The sequence below is a fragment of the Mustela erminea genome, chromosome 13, assembly GCF_009829155.1.
Source record: "Mustela erminea isolate mMusErm1 chromosome 13, mMusErm1.Pri, whole genome shotgun sequence".
In the NCBI taxonomy this organism is placed as follows: domain Eukaryota; kingdom Metazoa; phylum Chordata; class Mammalia; order Carnivora; family Mustelidae; genus Mustela; species Mustela erminea.
Genome location: NC_045626.1, coordinates 84,566,167 through 84,586,629, shown reverse-complemented (window position 1 = coordinate 84,586,629; position 20,463 = coordinate 84,566,167). Strand labels below are relative to the sequence as shown.

Below are 20,463 nucleotides of genomic sequence, written 5' to 3'. Positions count from 1 at the left end.
AGGCCCTTCTCCGCCGTAAAACGTAGCTGCTCTTTGGGAAATGGTGGCGGGGAGGGGCGGGGGTGGGGGCGGGAGGGAAGGAGTAAGATCTCGAAGCCTCGAAAAGAGCGGGCGACATCCGGGCATCTGGGGGCCGTCGAGCAGAGGCGTGCCTTGGAGCGCGGCTTGTTAGGGGCCGCGGCCATGCTGAAGTGCGGGATGAGCGGCAGTCAGGTGAAAGGTGGAGCGACTTTCTTGCCTTCCTATGTAGAAAAGGGAAAGAAAATAAAAAAGGGCGATTGAGAGCGAGCGAGCGAGAGAGACCTTATAAGGTTCATGGGGGCGATTTCCCCCTTGTCCGTTATGTGTAGGGGTTGGCAACACAAGGCCCGGCTATGAACCACCGCCACCCACCCAGGCTCCTAGTAGCTTCCGAGGGGAGGAAGAGGGCCTATCGGCTTTGATTAATGCGTAGTATTTATTGTCTTCAGTGTCCGTGAAATGAACCTGCACCATTGGAACAGAGATTTGGAATGCGGGCCTCAAACTCAGAATGATAAGGACTGCGTGAGGAGGAGTTTGGGGGGGCGGGGGGAAGAGGCTTGAACAGTTCAAGTATTTTAGTCCCACGAGGAAAGCATCAGCCTGGTTTTTATTCCGGATTCTACCATTTTTCGATGTAGGACCTGGGACAATTCACTGAATCACTGTGGGGGCTCCGTTTCCTCGTCTGTAAAAATGAGAATAATGACAGCATTTTCGTCATAGGGCTTGTGGGGATGAAACAGATGAAACAGAGGGATGTAAAGAGCTCAGTAATAGACGGGACGGCGCAGGAACTGTTCTGTGTTATCGATGGTGCTTACACATCAGTTACCCCAGAAAGTCTCTGTTTAAGAGAAGAACGGTTTCCCACAGATTGTAACGTGGAAGTGACCGTAGAAGGGCGTCTTGTGTCGTGGTTAGCTTCCTCCGGGTTGAGGCCATCCGTGGAACGGTAGTAATGAACAGGAAAGGGAAGCACAAGCTCCCGGCTGTTACAGGTTCTCAGTGTTCTAGAACTTCTCTAGCAGTGTATATAGCTCAGTTCTCAATAAACAAATATTTGTATGATTGTTTTGCTTTTCCTCCTGGACAGGGCTCAAGGCACTGGGAGGGCAGGATCCATTCCTGTCCTGTTCATTGCTCTGCCCGCATGGCGGTAGTTGTACTCGGAACATAGTAGGGGCTCAAAAACTATTCATTGGATGAGTGAAAGGTCTGCATCAGGCAGCTCCAGGAAAAAGTGTTGAATAGAAAGTGGTAAAAAGGGAGAAATGCCTCTAACCTCCCCCCTACCCCGGCCCCCTTCATTCTATCTCAGTTTCAGGCTGGCATCGCCAATTCACACGCTTCTGATTCTTAAGCATTATAATTTGATTTTATGTTCTGAAATTTTTTCTTTTTTCTACTGTTCTGTAGATTGATGTGGCCATCCATTTTATCTATCTATTTGGGAGACAGAGGCAGAGTTCATGCTGAGCATAAAGCCCAACAGTATCCTCTATCTGCCACATTTTGTACTTATTCATAATTGTTAAGAATATTAATACTGTTATATCAGATTAGACAGATATGTCACCCAGCCTAGCCTCTCTTCCTTACACGGCATCCGAGTGTGTTTGGTGGGAAGATCTGGCATCTTGCACGCTAACCTCAAATATCAGAGATGCATCTCGAATGCCTCTAATTTCTCTGTGTTGACCTTGCCACCCGTGAAGTTATTAAATTCCTTCAAATCCCTCCATGCTCTGTTTTCACACTTCTTTTTTGGGAGGGGAGAGGAGGCAGGTAATATATGTATTTAAACCAAGTCTAAAAATATGTTAGTATGGAAATTGGCTTGCCACAGTAGCTCCATGCAGATATACAGAAAGGAAGAGTGTGCAATATATCATTTTGCACACACTGTAAATTTATTGAGCTCTTACTATATGTCTTACATTTTGTCAAGAGTATTATGTATTTAAAACAATTTTTAGCATTGGTCTATAAAACACTGTTCTTTGTGCATTAAAACTTGAGTCCTGTGAATGCTGAAGTAGTCCTATGATTTGTATTTATTGTTTGAGGAAAGAATATAAGCAGTACCTTTCTTTTTCTCCGTAGTATTTGGAAAAGCAATCCAAGCTCTATCACGAATCAGTGACGAGCTGTGGCTAGACCCATCTGAAAAAGGTGTAAGTAAGATATACCATCTATTAAGGCAAAAGAAGATGTTTAAAGATCCCAGTCCAGACTGAATGTTAATTTGGAAACCCAGAAATTGTAATTATTCCTTTCACTGTTCATCTTTATTTGACATATCTGAATACACTGAAAGCATATTATAAAAATCATGCAGAGAAACACACGAGATTTAAATCAGATCTTGCAAACTGATGGTCAAGAGGCTAGATAAGTTTTGTGGGATTGCACTCATTTTTTAAATTTTTTATTTTTTTTAAAGATTATATTTATTTATTTGGCAGACTGAGATCACAAGTAGGCAGAGAGGCAGGCAGAGAGAGGAGTAAGCAGGCTCCCTGCTGGGCAGAGAGCCCGATTCAGCGCTCGATCCCAGGACTCTGGGATCATGACCTGAACCATAGGCAGAGGCTTAACCCACTGAGCCACCCAGGAGCCCCGTGCACTCAATTTTTTTTTTTTAAAGATTATATTTATTTATTTAACAGAAAGAGAGAGAGAGAGACAGTGAGAGAGGGAACAAAGCAAGGGGAGTGGGAGAGGGAGAAGCAGGCTTCCCGTTGAGCAGGGAGCCCGATGAGAGATTTGATCCCAGGACCCTGGGATCATGACCAGAGCCGAAGGCAGACGCTTAAGGACTGAGCCACCCAGGCGCCCCAAATGACAAAATTTCCTAAGCTTAGAAATTGGGAAGGTCCACGTAAAGATCTGAGTTTGTTTCTTCTCTTAAAAACTTAGATCTGACAGTCTGAGGCCAGCATTCCCAGGTGGCAGTCGTCGGCTGGCACTGACTGCTGGTTTCTCACTTTAGATGAGGCAAGAGATGGTCATTTTGCGGCCATCTTCTTACCCCCTTTTAAATTACCTTCTGCCAACTTATATTGCATTAAAGTTAAAGGCATTTACAACTTCACAATTTCAACATGTAAGATTTTAGAGGTAATGCTTAACATGTTTTCAATATAGATGTGTATCCATGTATGGAGATGTATGTGAATTCAATATACAATGATGACACAACCCATTTAATATTTATAATAATTCATATGTATAAGGTAGTCCATGTAATGCAGTTACCATCCCACAGCCTTATTGGAACACATTTAATTGCAGTCTTACAAAATAGAATTTTTAAAATTAATCATTTAAAAAAAGTTTTTTCCTTAATACCTCTTATTTTTCAGCTTGCTCTAAGATCTGTGAATTCTTGTCGGTCAGCATACGGATGTGTCCTCTTTTCTCCTCTGTTTTTTCAACATTATCAATGGTCAACCTCAGTGAAAGTAAATGAGAATGATTCAAAAACATCAAATTTAAATTGCAAATTGGGAATGAAGGTAAATATAAGAGTCCCTGGTTTTCTCTGGTATTGTAGAAATTTTTATTACACAGGACATAACATCTATTCTGCATTTAAACATGGTTTAAAAGGCATGCAGGACTCCCCAATGTTTATAGCAGCTATGTCCACAATAGCCCAACTATGGAAAGAGCCCAGATGTCCATTGACAGATGAATTGGTAAAGAAGATGTGGTATATATGTACAATGGAATATTGGAATATTACTCAGCCATCAAAAAATTAAATTAAGCCACCTTGGTGGCTCAGTGGGTTAAGGCTCTGCCTTTGGCTCAGGTATGATCTCAGGGTCCTGGGATCGAGCCCCGCATCCGGCTCTCTGCTCAGCGGGGAGCCTGCTTTCTCCTGTCTCTCTGCCTACTCGTGATCTTTCTCTCTGTCAAAGAAATAAATGAAATCTTTTTTAAAAAATGAAATCTTGGGGCGCCTGGGTGGCTCAGTGGGTTAAGCCGCTGCCTTCGGCTCAGGTCATGATCTCAGGGTCCTGGAATCGAGCCCCATGTCGGGCTCTCTGCTCAGCAGGGAGCCTGCTTCCATCTCTCTCTCTCTCTGCCTGCCTCTCTGCCTACTTGTGATCTCTGTCTGTCAAATAAATAAATAAAATCTTTAAAAAAAAATGAAATCTTACCATTTGCAATGACAAGGATGGGACCAGAGGGTATTATGCTAAGTGAAATAAGCCAACCACAGAAAGACAATTATATGATTTCGCTCATATGTAGAATTTAAGAAATGAAACAGGATCAAAGGGGAAGGAATGAAAAAATAAAATAAGATGAAATCAGGGAGACAAACCATGGGGTGCCTGGGTGGCTCAGTGGGTTAAAACCTCTGCCTTCAGCTCAGGTCATGATCTCAGGGTCCTGGGATCGAGCCCCGCATCAGACTCTCTGCTCAATAGAGAGACTGCTTCCCCCTCTCTCTCTGCCTGCCTCTCTGCCTACTTATGATCTCTGTCTGTCAAATAAATAAATAAAATCTTAAAAAAAAAAAGAAATCAGGGAGACACCATAAAGGACTCTCTCTCTCTCTCTTCTTTTAAAGATTTTATTTATTAGAGAGAGAGAGAGAGCACGAGCATGAGCAGGGTGAGGGTCAGAGGGAGAAGCAGACTCCTTGCTGAGCAGGGAGCCCAATGCAGGGCTCCACCCCCGACCCTAGGATCATGACCTGAGGCAAAGGCAGATGCTTAACTGATGGAGCCGTCCAGGTGCCCCAGGAGACTCTTAACTATAGGAAACAAACTGAGGGTTGCTGAAGGGGAGGTGGTTGGGGGTTTGTGGTAACTGGGTGATGGGCATTAAGGAGGGCACATGATATAATGAGCACTGGGTGTTACATGTAACTAACTGATGACTCATCAAACTCTACCTCTGAAATTCATATTATACTATGTTAATTAATTGAATTTATTTTTAAAAATTTTTTTGAAAGATTCTATTTATTTATATGACAGACAAAGAGAGATCACAAGTAGGCAGAGAGGCAGGCAGAGAGAGAGGAGGAAGCAGGCTCCCTGCTGAGCAGAGAGCCCAATGCGGGACTCCATCCCAGGACCCTGAGACCATGACCTGAGCTGAAGGCAGATGCTTGACCATCTGAGCCACCCAGCCACCCCTAATTAATTGAATTTAATTAAAAAAAAAAAGAGAGAAAAACAGTGTTAAAAGAAGGAAAATACCTTCTGAACCCAGAAAAGAAATTAATATTGGCTATTCTCTTTTTCTTTCTATTTTTTTTTTGAAAGATTTTATTCATTTATCTGGCAGGCAGAGAGAGAGGAGGAAGCAGGCTCCATGCTGAGCAGAGAGCCCAATGCGGGGCTCGATCCCAGGACCTTGGGATCATGACCTGAGCCGAAAGCAGAGGCTTTAACCCACTGAGCCACCCAGGCACCCCATTGGCTATTTTATTTCTAAGGTTGACATTACATAGTCACATAGTTCAAAACAGAAATAAAAATTTAAAAATATTTTTTAAAAAAAGCATGTAGGCCAAACCTATTTATGAATGTACATACTCTTCTTTTGTTAGTTAAACTAACCAAAACCGTATTAAGTATGTGCTGTTCTATGTTGTATTTGTGTTACAGTCAATTCTGCCCATCTTTAGATGTCTGAATTCCCTCGAAAGAAATGTAGAGAATTGCAGAATTTTCACCAGATCCGATCAGTGCAAAGTCGTCATTCAGTTCTTTTGCAGACATGGTAGGTGTCATTAAAGCTAGTTTAAAGCACTGTGTGGGTTTTTTTTTTTTTTTTAGTATTTTTTATGTTTAGAGTATTCAAAGTGCAAATTAAGACTTCTCACTGCATTCCTGCTTAGAATCTGGTTTTGTGGTAGAGCTGTTTAAGTACTTGAAAAGTATTATCTTACGTCTCCGTAGAAGTTTTACGAAGTAATTGGTAATAATTTTTTCCTTTTCTGACTTGTCAGCGGCACAAGCTTTGCCTGCATACAAACCACTTTTTTTTAAATGTCCATTTTAATTCAAATAATAGGTGTTTCTAAAATTAACTGGCTACTTGACGATATTCTGTGAGAGTGCCTTGGTAACAGTGTTCTTTAGTAAGAACAGAAAGGAATAATGGCAGCCTGTATTGGAAGTCAGGTAGTCAGATAGCCCTGGATCTGGCAGGCAGATAGTCCTGTATCTGGGACAGAAAGAAGTGTGTTAACACCCCCAGGGTCACAGAACTAGTAAGTCGCCGAGCCTGGCTTTGAGTCGAGCCCCACTAATAGGAGCCAGAACCTTTATACATTCTCTCTGTCACACCAAACTGTAAATCACATTTCCTGCCTTATAGCTTTGCTGGGTAGATATTCAAATGTTTTACTCACAAGACATTTACATGCTTGAGTATCTCTAGCATGATGGTTAAGAGCATGAATTCTGGAGGGCACAAGGTCTGGGGCAGGAATCCTGTCCTGTCCTTTCCTTGCTGCTACTTTGGGCAGATTATTTAACCTCTGCGTGCCTCATTTGCCCCAGATGTAAAATGGGGATCATGTTTGTCCCAGCATTCTTGGGTTTTTGTAAGGATTCAGTGAGTTACAGGAAGTTAAAGTTCTACAGTGTTTTAAAAAAATGCCTGGCACATTCTCTAAGTGTTAGCTCTAGTTACAACTTTTATAACTGCTGCTATTTTATTTGAAGTTAGCAGGTAGAATTGAATGCTTTAAAAGAGCCCATTCCTGGAGCGCCTTGCTGGCTCAGTCGTTAAACATCTGCCTTTGGCTCAGGTCATGGTCCCAGGGTCCTGGGATCGAGCCCTGCATTGGGCTCTCTGCTCGGTGAGAAGTTTGCTTCTCTCTCTCCCATTCACCCTGCTTGTGTTCCCTCTCTCGCTATGTCTCTCTCTGTCAAATAAATAAAATCTTAAAAAAAAACAAAGCTCATGCTTGTGATATTATAAGTCCAAATCTTTTTTTTTTTTTAAGATTTTATTTATTTATTTGACAGAGAGAGAGAGATCATAAGTAGGCAGAGGCAGGCAGAGATGGGGGGGGCGGGGAGAAGGCTCCCTGCTGAGCAGAGAGCCCAACGCCGGGCTCGATCCCAGGACCCCGGGATCATGACCCGAGCTGAAGGCAGAGGCTTCAACCCACTGAGCCACCCAGGCGCCCCCCAAATCTTTTTTTGCAGTGGAACCGTCTTCTGGAAGGTTGTGATAGTGTTACAATGATCTTATATCTGTTACTTTGCCTGACATTTATCTTAATATTTTAAGTTCATATTCTATTATATTCTTCAATTTTTTCCCTGCAAAATATCAATGATTTAACATGATTTCCCCCCTTCTTTGAATTTTAGTTTGCATAATAGCAGAATCACATAAAGAGCATAATTAAAAGCTTAGCAGGCCTTGACATCACAGACTTGGGTGTCGATTCCCCTATATTTCTTTCTTTCTTTTTTTTTTTTTTAAAGATTTTTTATTTATTTGACAGAGAGAGATCACAGGTAGGTAGAGAGGCTGGCAGAAAGAGAGAGAGAGAGAGAAGCAGGCTCCCTGCTAAGCAGACAGAGAGCCCGATGTGGGACTCGATCCCAGGACCCCGAGACCATGACCTGAGCCGAAGGCAGCGGCTTAACCCATTGAGCCACCCAGGCACCCCTCTTTTCTTTTTTTAAGATTTTATTTATTTGGGGTACCTGGGTGGCTCAGGCCTTAAGCGTCTGCCTTTGGCTCAGGTCATGATCCCAGGTCCTGGGATCAAGCCCCCCATTGGGCTCCCTGTTTGGTAGGAAGCCTGCTTCTCCCTCTACCATTCCCCTGCTTGTGTTCCCTCTCTTGCTGTCTCTCTCTCTCTGTAAAAACAAAAACAAACAAAAAAACAAAATCCTTAAAAAAATAAAGATTTAATTTATTTATTTGATAGAGAGAGTACAAACAAGGGAGCAGCAAGGCGAGGGAGAAGCAAGCTCATGCGGAACAAGGAGCCCGATGTGGGGCTTGATCCCAGGATCCTGGGATCTTGACCTGAGCTGAAGGTAGTTGCTTAACCGACTGAGTCCCCCAGGTGCCCCTCTTCTATATTTCTTATTTGTTTGTGAAAGTACATAAGCGTTGTCAAAGCAAATTGAACGAACTTTTTAGGATCTCAGAAAGTAAGAGAGTTTTATTCGAGCCCAAGTTAGGACAACTTCTCAGGAAACACTTTTCACAGGGAAGAGGGTGCTCCAGAGGATGAACAGTTTCTAGAGGCTTATGTACATTTTTACATCTTGTAAAAGCTGAAAAGGTTACAGATGAGCATGTAGGCAGGCATCACGAGTTTCATCATAAAGGAGCGCGGGGAGCAGGAGTATTGATTGCGATGCCGCAGGGACAAGATGGTTTTCCTTTAGGTTACTCACTCACAAAGCAGATGGACTTTGCACATGTGGCGGGCAATACATCAGGCTTTTGGTTCGAACAAAGTTTACATACAGTCGTGTGAACTTAGGAAGAAGTCTAAGATGGCCTCCCTCGTGTATCGGGCCTTTAGAGAGTTTTTCTCTAATGAGTTCTCCGAACTCACATTTTCTTTTCTGGAAATAGGGATAATCTTACCTGCCCTCACCTTCCGGGGTTGTTGTGAATGGGAAATAGGATTATCAGTGCGAAGCAGAGCATGGTGTCTGGCTGGGAGAGAGGACTACATAGTCCGTGATTGCTGCTGTTACCGTGACCCTCATCACTTATTTCCAGCTAGATTTTAAACAGCCCATTTTTCAGTTTCTGAAGACTCTCTCAAGTGCCTTGATTATGTCTAATGTCTAATACATATTTGTGATTGATTGGTTTTTAATAGCCTTTGTGGGCAAGCTGTAGGAGTTAGGATGCTTTGAGTTGCAAGTAACAGAAAAAAACCCACACAGAAAACCCAACTCAAACTGACTTTAATAATTAGGAGGAATATCGGCTCGTGTAATGAAAAGTTCGAAATTAGGTCATAGACATGGTTTGACCCAGGCTGCCGCAGCTGCTACTGCTTTTCCTCCTTCCGCTCTCTCTCTCTCTCCCTCCCTTCCAAGATTTTATTTATTTACTTGAGAGAGAGAGAGAGATCACAAGCAGGCAGAGAGGCAGGCAGAGAGAGAGAGAGAGAAGCAGACTCCCCACTGAGCAGAGAGCCCCATGCGGGGCTCGAGCCCATGACTCCGGGGTCATGACCTGTGCTGAAGGCAGAGGCTTAACCGAGTGAGTCATCCAGGCGCCTCTTTCCTTTTCTTTTTAAAATTCACTCAATTCTACTTTCTTCCATGTGGTTTACCCTAAGGCCAGCTTCTGTTACAGACTTTCAAAGCTAAGGCTTTCTGCAGCAGCAGCCAGTGGGAGTGAGAGACTTACTTCACGTATCCAGTGAACAAAAGTGCTTGGCTTTGCCCTAACTGCACCAACTTACATTAATCCTAGTGGACAGGGCATTGCCATCTCTAAGTGCAGTGTCTGGTTCAAATTTAATTGCAGGGGGGATAAGATTACCCCAATTTGATTTGCACCAATGAGAGCCTATCAGGGATGCTGGAAGTAGAGTTAATCCCCCCTGAAACTCAGGATTGCTACGAAATGGGGAAGGGCCAGTTCAGGAGGGAAGGGGACCAGAGGACATGGATGCTGGTACGTAACTGGTGTGGTTATAGTTTCCAAAACTGTATGCACACGGCAGATTATGCTTGTGATTTTGTATCTATAACCTGGTGGGGAAACATGGTTCAAATTTAGTTGAGAAAAATCACCTGGGTAGAGAGAGCTCATAAGCTGCTAGAAATACATGTTTGGCATTTGGGAAGGAATTAAGGACAGTGATGTAAATTTGGCGCTCGTTACTGATAGAAGACAATTGAAAAAACACGAGCTACTAAAAAAGACTAACGTCTCTAAATCTGACCACGAAAAGTTTCCAGAACAGTGATTTCTTGAATTCTACGAATAGGAGACAACAATTTGTATCATCAAGAACCAAGATGCACCTGAAATATTTATTTTACTAATAATTCCACCAATTCTCCATACTTTTTTGCACTGGCCCTAGAGTTGGTGCAGATGAGTTCCTGAGCTCCTGAAGAACACTCTCGGATATACGCCACATGCTAACGGGTCCCATGTCCCGTGCTGGCTCAAGGGGACAGCACTCCAGCAGAGAGGTGCAGAGGAGAGGAGAGGCCTGGGCTACTGAGTGAAAATAAAACTTTGATTTATATGCTTGTGTTAATGAAGTGATGTCAAGAAGGCTGGCCTCCCACTTCAGGGTTTCAAGTTTTTGTCCAAGGGCCTTCTACAGATGCGCTAATGACTTTAAACTCGCTTAACAGTGAACTTATAGGGATCGGGTCTTATTTGAATAACTTACAAGATTTTTGAAGGATCACTCACCTCCACAATTCTAAACCCTACAAATGTCACATCTCCAAAATAATGGTCGTTCCTTAGCCGTACCCCTTCAGGTTTGCAAGAGTTCTCTGGACCCATTGAGGGAAGTTCCAAATTGAGCTCATGAAGTGGCAAGTAGAATTCTCTCCTAGCAGCAGAGGCCCACAGCCAGGAGCAGATGGCGCGAGACGTTACCACTCGGAATGATCCGTGACCTGGCTGCTGGGCCCCAAACTGTTGTTACCGGTCTGGGAGATGATAAGGAGCTTATGCCAGAATTTAAGCCAAACGTATGACTAAGCATTTGCTTTAGTTCAGCTGTTGTTGTTTTTATCCTTTTTTCTTCTTCTTTTTTTCTTTTTGAGAGGGAGGGAGGGAGAAAGAGACAATGAACAAGTGGGTAGGAGGGTCAGAGAGAGAGAGAGAGAGGCAGACTCTGTTGAACAGGGACTCCGATGTGGAGCTCGATCCCAGGACCCTGAGATCACAACCCGAGCCAAAGGCAGATGCTTAACCAACTGAGCCACCCAGGCGCCCCCTTTTTTTCTTCTTTTTAAAGTGGGCTCCCCTCCCAGCATGGAGCCCAGTGTGGGGCTTGAACTCACAACTTTGACATCAAGATCTGAGCTGAGATCAATTTGGAAGCGTAACAGACTGAGCCACCAAGCACCCAGTTGTTGTTTTTCACAGTAAGATTTTCTCAATGAAAATCCTTTCTCATTCTAATGCAGAACTCCTCATCTCGTTACAATCCAGTACTTTGCGCAGCGCAAGATAAAGTTCATAAATGACCCGAGGAGAAAACAGGGCTTCTAAATGTTTACCCCACTTGCAGCCTATCAAGGGAAATTGTTATTAAACTAGAAGACTAGAAAAGCCGCAGTGAAGAGGTACATGCTTTAAAGAGTATAGTGGAGACAGCTGGGTGGCTCAGTGGGTTAAAGCCTCTGTCTTCAGCTCAGGTCATGATTCCAGTGTTCTGGAATTGAGCCCCACATCCGGCTCTCTGCTCAGCAGGGAGCCTGCCTCTCTCCTATTTGTGATCTCCCTCTGCCAAATAAATAAATAAAATATTTTTTTAAAAAGTATAGTGGATGGCTTCTGGGTGGCTCAGTCGGTTAAGTGTCTGACTCTTGATCTGAGCTCAGGGTCTTGATCTCAAGGTCATGAGTTCAAGCCCCATGTGGGCTCTGTGCCCAGCGTGGAACCTATTTAAAAAAAGTAAGATAAAATAAAGAGGGTACAGTGGATGTTCTTTGGACCAGAGATTCAAAGGAGAGAAAGGTGGAGAGGGAAGGCATTGTGGTTAGGGGCACCACAACTGGGTGGGTTTCCAGTAGGTGGAAACTCCTGTGAGGAGGGAGCAGAACGGAGCAGGGTGAGCAAAGGTATAGGTTGAAAGTGTTTGGCACTTGTCTATAAGGGAAAAGGAGAAGACAGCAAGCGGCAAGAAAAGGAGCATCAGGAATGACAAAGAAATTAGACATTCGCTGCTTGGACATCTTTGGCAATGCCAGTATTCACTTCAGTGAAATATTTTGAGGTATGTTCTAGAGGTTTGATCGTGCTGTATATACCAAGGCTGTGTTGGAAGAATACTGGAGAAACTGGTAACAGTGGTTCCCTCTGTGGAGGATACGGGGAGGGGGCGGGCAGGAGTCAGGGGCTGGGGGTGACTGACTTTCCACTGTCTGCTCTTTGGTATCTTTTGAAATTTAGACCACAAGCATCTAATACCCGTTGCTCCAAAAGTAACTTGAAAGTAGTTTTTTGGGTTTTTTTTGAAAATAGTTTTTAAAACAGGGTAAGTTGTGCCAACTTTTGAGCTTTGTGTCTTCCCAAAATCGAAATCACAGTAATTCCTCACAGTGCCATGCTCTTGGTAGTATATCCAAAATTTATGGAGGAGTGCAAAGGTGTAGTAGGTTGGATATGTCATTCAGTGTTCCAAATTCCTATCCCCACCCTGCAAATCCTCCCCATTTACCCAGGGGAAAAGCCAGAGATCTTACAATGGTCACTAAGGTCCTACACGGGTTGGAAGCCCTCTGCCTAGCAAGCTTCTTCTGCAGATATCATATTGCTTGCTCCTCCTCCAAGTCTTTACTCAGATGGCTTCATTTCCATGAGGTCTTCCTTGACCTCCTATTTAAAACTGCTATCTACTGGGGCACCTGGGTGGTTCACTTGGTTGAACGACTACCTTTGGCTCGGGTCATGATCGTGGAGGCCCATGATCGAGTCCTGCCAAGCAGGGAGCCTCCTTCTCCCTTTGACCCTCTCCCTTCTCATGCTCTCTCTCTCTCACTCTCTTTCTCTCTCTCAAATAAATAAAATAGATAAATAAGAAATTAACAAAATTGCTATCTACCATGACTGGCACCCCCTAATGCCCTTTCTGCTTTGCTCTTTTCCTGTGGCCTTTATTACGACGTGGCCTATCAATTATTGTAATTATTTATTTTCTTATTGTCCGTCTCCCCTCCCTAGAAGGTAAGCTCTGTGAGGATAGAGATTTTTGTCTAATTGGTGCTTTGCTAATCCCTAGCTCCTAAAATTGTCCCCGTGTAGTAGATTACCAAACAAGTGCTCACAAATTATTTGCAGCTCCCCACCCTTCGAAAGCCGGAGTCTGTTTCCCCAGCTGGAATCTTGGCTGGCCGTGGGCTTGCTTTATCAATTAAATAGAAGCGATTTTGTGTGAGTTCCAAGCCTAGGCCTTAAGAGGCCTGGCAGCTTCCCCCATGAAGGCAGGAATCTTTCCCTCAGCATGAGAACAAGTGCTGCACAGTAGACTTCTGGAGGATTAAGACCATGTGGTGGGAAGCCTCAGCCTTCCCAGCAGTCTCGGCTGTGCCGGTTGTCCTGCGGAGGCCCTAGACATGAAGGTGAAGCCATCCAAGATTTCCAGCCACCGCCAAGCCAGCTGAAACCAGAACTACTCAGCTGAATTGTGAGAAATAACAAGTATTTGTTATTTCGAGCCACTTAAGTTTTGGAGTGAGTTGTTTTCCAGCAAAAGCTAACTAATGCAGCTTTGTGCATAGTAGGTGGTGAGTAAATACTTAACAAAATTAATAAATGTCGCCATTATTAATTTTGTGTCAAAAAAAATAATCCAGGAGTACCTGGGTGGCTCAGCTGCTTAGGCGTCCAACTCTTGATTTCAGCTCAGATCGTGATCTTTGGGGTTGTAGGACTGAGTCTTGGGTTGGGCTCATGCGCTGGGCATGGAGCCTGCTTGGGATTCTCTCTCTCTCCCTCTCCTCGTCCTCCCCAAAAGAAAAAAAAATCCAAGTTAGATGAGAAATATTTCTAGTGAGTCCTTTTGATTCCTACCACAACATTAATATGCTGTAGAAAGTTAAGTCCACTTGGATTTTATTACATGGGCTATATATTCAAACTTAGACTCACATTCTACCGACCCTTGTTAAAATAGCCTTGTAAAAGTCAGCCTTGCCGAGCTACAGGTTCCTCTTCTGAGACTAAGTGCCTACCCCATAGGGATATTGTGATGACCATAGGTAATGTGTGTAGAATGCGTACTACAGTTGCTGGCACATAGAGCCATAGCTGCTATGACTATGCACTCTTCCCCTCATCCTCCCCTCAGAGGAAAAGAATTCACAGATCAGATGTTTGTTCATCATTACCAGAAATCCAGAAATAGCAGACCTGGATGAAAGGTAGTGAAAGAGAATGATAGCTACATGAACTGTAGTGGGCAATCACTATTTTACATACAGTTTGAGAAATAACCATATTTCAGGGGCGCCTGGGTGGCTCAGTGGGTTAAGCTGCTGCCTTCGGCTCAGGTCATGATCTCAGGGTCCTGGAATCGAGTCACGCCTCGGGCTCTCTGCTCAGCAGGGAGCCTGCTTCCCTCTCTCTCTGCCTGCCTCTCTGTCTACTGTGATCTCTCTCTGTCAAATAAATACATAAAATCTTAAAAAGAAAAGAAAAGAAAAGAAAAGAAATAACCGTATTTCAGAAGAACTTGGGAGCTCTACTGCCCGATTTGTCTGGGGATATGGCATGTTGCATGGTGTCCACTAGGGGGCAATAAACACATTTCATAAAATAGTACTTCTTCAAGCTACAGGCACCTGCCAGACAGGAAATGTTTCTTTAATTTTATTATTTTAACGTGGCTGTGAAACTTATACTTTTTAAATAGTTTACATCGCACTTAAAATGATTAACTGATTGCTTTATTCTTTTTAAGGTATTAGAAGAACTCATAATGTGTGTTTTCAGGAAAGTCAGCCCTTGCAAGTTATTTTTGAAAAGAGTATGTGTTCTAATACACTAGTTATTCAACCAAGGTAATGAATTTTCTGGTGTTTTCTTCTTTTTCTGAGTATAATGTGGGAGCAGAGTAAATAATTAATGCCTTTAATTAAAATTTGAAGTCAGTTACATTTTTTTAAAAAAGCTAACATTAAAAAAAAAAAAAAGCTAACATTTGACTTGGAAAAATCTCCTTACAAGGTCAAGAGGAAACCCTGAGAAAGATAATAGTAGATAATGTAATTTATTAGTGGTAGCAATATGATTTAGTGGCAAGAAAGTTCTAAAAATATTCCATTAGTGGCTTTCTACATTAAGTGATACCAAGAGAAAAATATATTACCTAATAATACTTTGCATTTATATATTGCCTTCTGTCTGAGTCATGAAACACACAACGCAAGGAAACATTAACTTTTTTAATGTAAACTGATTTACCCCAAGTGTTTGCATTTTTTCTTTAGAGAATGAGTTAGGTACATTTGTCAGTAAAAGTGCACCCAATTATTCAGTTAAGCTGTAGCATTAAACATTAATTACTTTGTGAACCAAAGATATTTTATCCTTATTGTGTTTTAAGTTACATAAGCCATACATGCTCCTTGTAATACATCTAGAATTTATAGAGGGTTGTAAAGATAAAAAATGAAAACTTTTTCTCCTCTACCTGTCTTCTCTCTCCCACTTGGCAGAGGTAACATCAATCAGCAATTTGGTGTATATCCTTGTGCATCTTCTTCCATACATAGCCAATTTCCCTGTAACTCACCCTCTCCCTATAGCTATGGATAGCTTTCTTTCTCTCTTCCTTCGTCTCCCCTCTCACATTTATATTATTTATGAGACACATACATGTCATTTTTTCACAGAAAATGTCCTATTATTATTATTTGGCAACTTGCTTTTTTAAGTTTCTGTGTCAGTTCACTTAAATCAATCTTATTGTTTGGAATGATTGTATAATTTTTTCATTGTATGAACCATAATTTAGTTACCCATTATCCTATTAGTGAAAAAGTAGGTTGCTTCCAGCTTTTTGCCACACACAAAAAGTGTATTAGTTGCCTATTTCTGTGGAACAAATTTCCCCCAAACTCAGAGCTTTAAGAAACCAGACATTGATTACTTCATGGTTATATGTATGGCTTAAGTGGGTATCTGGCTCAAGGTGTTTCATGAAGTTGAAGTCAAGCTGTCAGCCAGGGCTGTGGTCTCATCTGAAGGCTGGACTTGGTTGGGGATTCGCTCCCACATGCACTGACATGGCTGTGGAGAGGTCTCAGAAGATTAACTTCCAAGCTGACTAGTCAGGTTGGTGGTAGGCCTCAGTTCCTCACCACACAGGCCTCTCTGTGCACTCTCTGATTATCATCACAAAATGGCCACTGGATCAGAAAGACAGAGAGTTGATTGAGATGACCAATTGAGAGAGAGAATTCACAAATGGAAGCCAAAGTTTTTTTAAAGATTTTATTTATTTATTTGACGGAGAGAGAAATCACAAGTAGGCAGAGAGGAGGCAGGCGGTGGGGCGGGGGAAGCAGGCTCCCTGCTGAGCAGAGAGCCCGATGTGGGGCTCCATCCCAGGACCCTGAGATCATGACCGGAGCCAAAGGCAGAGACTTAACCTACTGAGCCACCCAGGTGCCCCTAAGCCAAAGTCTTTTTATAACCTAATCTCAGAACTGACATATCATCAATTCTGCCATTTTCATTGTTAGAAGTGACTTGGTAAGTTAAGCCCACACTCAGGGGCAGAGGATTGTGGGAAGGCATGAGTACCAGGAGGTGGGGATCACTGTGGGGCCACCTTATAGGCTTAACACAGAGTCCTAGAAATGAAATCACTGGGTCAAAGGCTTACCAAATTTTAAATTTGACTACCAAATTACTATCTTAAATGTTGTGCCCATTTACATTCCCACCAGAAGTGTAGGGGAGTCCTTTCAAGTAACATACATGATCAATCTTTAAAATTTTCATTAAGTTGATAGGTAGAAAATTGAATTATTAGATGTCCATTTTGTTGTGTTGATTCCTTGGGAGCTTGAACATATTTTCATATATTTATTAATGATTGTATTTTTCTTCCTTTTTGAATTGCACATTTATGTTGTAATTTTTTGGTATCAGGTTATTTGGTATCTTATAAAACACCACCCCCATAATACTGGAAGAGTTCCTAGATGAATCTGGTAGGTGTTCCTGACATTTTGGCCTCAAGAAACACAGCTGAGCTAATGTCTAGCATCAGGTTAACGTCAATATTACATACATTCTAAGAATCTCATTTTTATCTGACAACACTTCAATTTCATAAGTAGCCCAGATCTTGTAATAAAGATAAGCTAATTAAAAATGGGCATTGGGTGCCTGTGTGGTTCAGTTGTTGGGCATCTGCCTTTGGCTTGAGTTGTGATCTCAGGGTCTTGGGATCAAGCCCCGCATCGGGCTCTGCACTCAGCGGGGAGCCTGCTTCTCGCTCTCCCACTCCCTTGTGTTCCCTCTCTTGCTGTGTCTCTGTCAAATAAATAAAATTAAAATCTTTTTAAAAATGGGCAAAGGATTTGAATGGATCATTTGCCAAAGAAGATATACAAATGGTTGAAAAGCACGTGAAAATGCGCTCAACTTATTTAGTAGACAGGGAAATACAAGTTAAAGAACTTTAAATCTGTTAAGTACAGTATGTGAATTCTTTATCAATACAATTATTTTGAAAAAGGGAGCCCAGGATAAAAGGGCATTTGGGATGTCAAGACAACCTTGAAAGTAATAGGTAATAATAATCTAGGGCAAGTAACAAATGGAAAGAAAATATAAGTAGCGGGCTGCTCATAAACCTCTACCCCTCATCCGCGTCTCCAGCATGGTTCCACCCAGTTCTATCTGAACAGCAGTGTTTTCTGGTACCTCCCTCAGGAGTATGATTTCAAGCCATTACAAATATATATGGGGTATATAAAACCATGGAATTGAAGACATTCCTTCCAGTGTCTGGTTTATTCCATAGCTTTCACATGTCTTACTAAGAATATATTTTACTATTCTCTTGGCCTTCAAATGAATTTTAAAATATGCTAAAAATATTGCAGCTCATACAGAAAAAAGAAGATAGGTTTTTTTGGGGGTAAATTTTTTAAAAATCTCAGCTGATTAACCTTGTTTATTTCCAGATTAAAGATCCAAGTCCCATTTAATAAGGTTCTTTCTTCTTGTTTTTCAAGCAACATAATACTTTTCTTTACATTTGTAGAGTGCTCGCTGAGGCTGTTGTTCTTTTTACATCAAGTCAAGAAGAAGTTACTCTTGCTGTTACCCCACTCAGTGTTTGCCTTAAGAGTTCCAGTGACGAACCAATGGGTAAGGACTACATCTGTCGTGGCTCTTGGATAGCATGTCACTCCCTGGGTTTCTTGATGACTGACCATACAGTGAACATTGGTGGCATAACATTTATTCTTGTCTAATGAGCAATAAAGGGGCGTCTGGGTGGCTCAGTGAGTTAAAGCCTCTGCCTTTGGCTCAGGTCATGATCCCAGGGTCCTGGGATCGAGCCCTACATTGGACTCTCTGCTCAGTGGGGATCCTGCTTCCCTCTCCCTCTCTACCTGCTTGTGATCTCTCTCGATCTGTGTAAAATAAATAAGTAAGATCTTAAAAAAAAAAAAAAGAGCAGTAAGATGTAGAAAGATCATTAAAATTTTTAAGAGATCCAGGAAATGGAATATAATCAATAATTAAAATATTTGGCCTTGAAATTCAGGTTATTTTAAAATTAGGAGAGTTGTTACTGAGAAAAGTATATTTTCAGTTAAGATTTTTAAGGTCTGGTTTTCATCTTTTTTTTTTTTTTTTAAGTTTATGTGTTTATATTTTAGTAATCTCTACACCCGACATGGGGCTTGAACTCATGACCCCAAGATCAAGAGTTGCATGCTCTTCCAACTGAGCCAGCCAGACACCCGTTTTTCATCTTTTATCACCCTTTGTGTTTATCATAAAGAAAAATTAAGAGGCCAGCAATCCAATTGGGATTATCTTATTTATTTATTTATTTATTTATTTGACAGGACAGAGAGATCACAAGTAGGCAGAGAGGCAGGCAGAGAGAGAGGAGGAAGCAGGCTCCCCACTGAGCAGAAAGCCCGATGTGGGGCTCGATCCCAGGACCCTGGGATCATGTCCTGAGCCGAAGGCAGAGGCCTTAAACCACTGAGCCACCCAGGCGCCCCTGGGATTATCTTTAATCACATTAGAAAAAGTAGCTTTGAACTAGAGATGTAAGATATTCCAGATGGCAAATACACATGGCAGAAAATCCAAATACTTCTTAAGTCAGCTCTTCCAAGAGTTACCTAGATTGAGTGGAGATAAGACATGATGAATTTTTTTAAATTTTTAAAAGGAGATTTATTTTGAGAGAGAAGGAGAGTGTGAGCAGGGGGATGGGCAGAAGGAGGGGGGCGAGAGAGAATTTTAGGTGGACTCTCGACTCACTGGGGAGCCTGATGCAGGGCTTGATCCCAGAACCCCAAGATCATGACCCAAACCAAAATCAAGAGTTGGCTTTTCGGGGCGCCTGGGTGGCTCAGTGGGTTAAAGCCTCTGCCTTCGGCTCAGGTCATGATCCCGGGGTCCTGGGATCAAGCCCCACATCGGGCTCTCTGCTCAGCGGGGAGCCTGCTTACTCCTCTCTCTGTCTGCCTCTCTGCCTCCTTGTGATTTCTGTCTGTCAAATAAATAAATAAATCTTAAAAAAAAAAAAAAAGAGTTGGCTTTTCAATTAACTGAACCGTCCGGGTGTCCCTCCATGTTTTTTTTTTTTTCGTTTTTTTTTTTTCTAAATGGTTTCCATTTATGAATTCATGTGATCTTTGTAACACCTGTGATTTAGGTACTATTATTATGACCATTTTCTGTGTGAGGCATGAAGAGACTCAGTGACTTGTCTGGTGTCACACAGTAAGTGTGGATTATCTGAACATAGGCTCCAAGGCACAGGCTCATTACCACTGTGCCATTATTGCTTCTTTCTAGTCTTAGCTAACATTGTTTTTTGACACTCAGAAGTGCATGATCTAGAAAATATATGCTTGGCTAGTGAAAGGGTCTGTTTTGTATTCCATAATGCCATCTCTGAATAAAGATGGCCATTTAGTAACCAGAAGACATTGTCCCTTGTGAGCAGCTTTTTTTTTTTTTTTATTTGACAGTCAGAGATCACAAGTAGGCAGAAAGGCAGGCAGAGAGAGAAAGGGGAAAGCAGGCTCCCTGCCTAGCAGAGAGCCTAATGCAGGGCTTGATCCCAGGACCTTGAGATCATGACCTGAGCTGAAGGCAGAGGCTTTAACCCACTGAGCCACCCAGGTGCCCCTGTGAGCAGCTTTCTAATGAGCAGTTATAGTTATGGTTGACTGGGGACCCAATGTCTATTTTTGAAACTCCTCTATGCCAGTACACTGGAAGTGACATGAACCTCCTTGTTTGATAGGAATGATTTCTGGGGTAGTGTTTGGTCCTTAAAAAATATATACTGTTTATCTTTTGTTCTTATACTTATATTAATCCGTGTTCATTGAAGAAAATAAAGACACAAAATAAGCACTAACTTTAAAAAAGTCACCTGAAATCTCACTATCCAGAGGTAAGGTCTTTTAATAGTTTGGGACATCTTCTGTACTTCAGAGCTAGTACCAGAAGACTGGTAGAGTAAAGATAATGAAATACTATGAAGCTATCAAA

The 20,463-nt window shown here is 42.3% G+C and overlaps 1 protein-coding gene across 3 annotated transcripts in view; it reads left to right on the top strand.

The window, feature by feature from the left end:
* Positions 1 to 35: 35 nt before the first annotated feature.
* The window catches only part of RAD9B (RAD9 checkpoint clamp component B), a 35,218-nt gene continuing 14,790 nt past the window's right edge, over positions 36 to 20,463 (top strand). The window contains exons 1-6 of one of the 3 annotated variants that reach the window (XM_032310789.1): positions 36 to 220; positions 2,128 to 2,198; positions 3,390 to 3,542; positions 5,658 to 5,772; positions 14,654 to 14,753; positions 17,975 to 18,081. In XM_032310789.1, coding sequence (XP_032166680.1) covers positions 184 to 220; positions 2,128 to 2,198; positions 3,390 to 3,542; positions 5,658 to 5,772; positions 14,654 to 14,753; positions 17,975 to 18,081 — 583 coding nt within the window. In that variant the 5' untranslated portion in view covers positions 36 to 183. Of the gene's footprint in view, positions 221 to 2,127; positions 2,199 to 3,389; positions 3,543 to 5,657; positions 5,773 to 14,653; positions 14,754 to 16,838; positions 16,914 to 17,974; positions 18,082 to 20,463 lie in introns of those variants that run through there. The other 2 variants (XM_032310787.1, XM_032310790.1) reach the window with 2 other exon arrangements.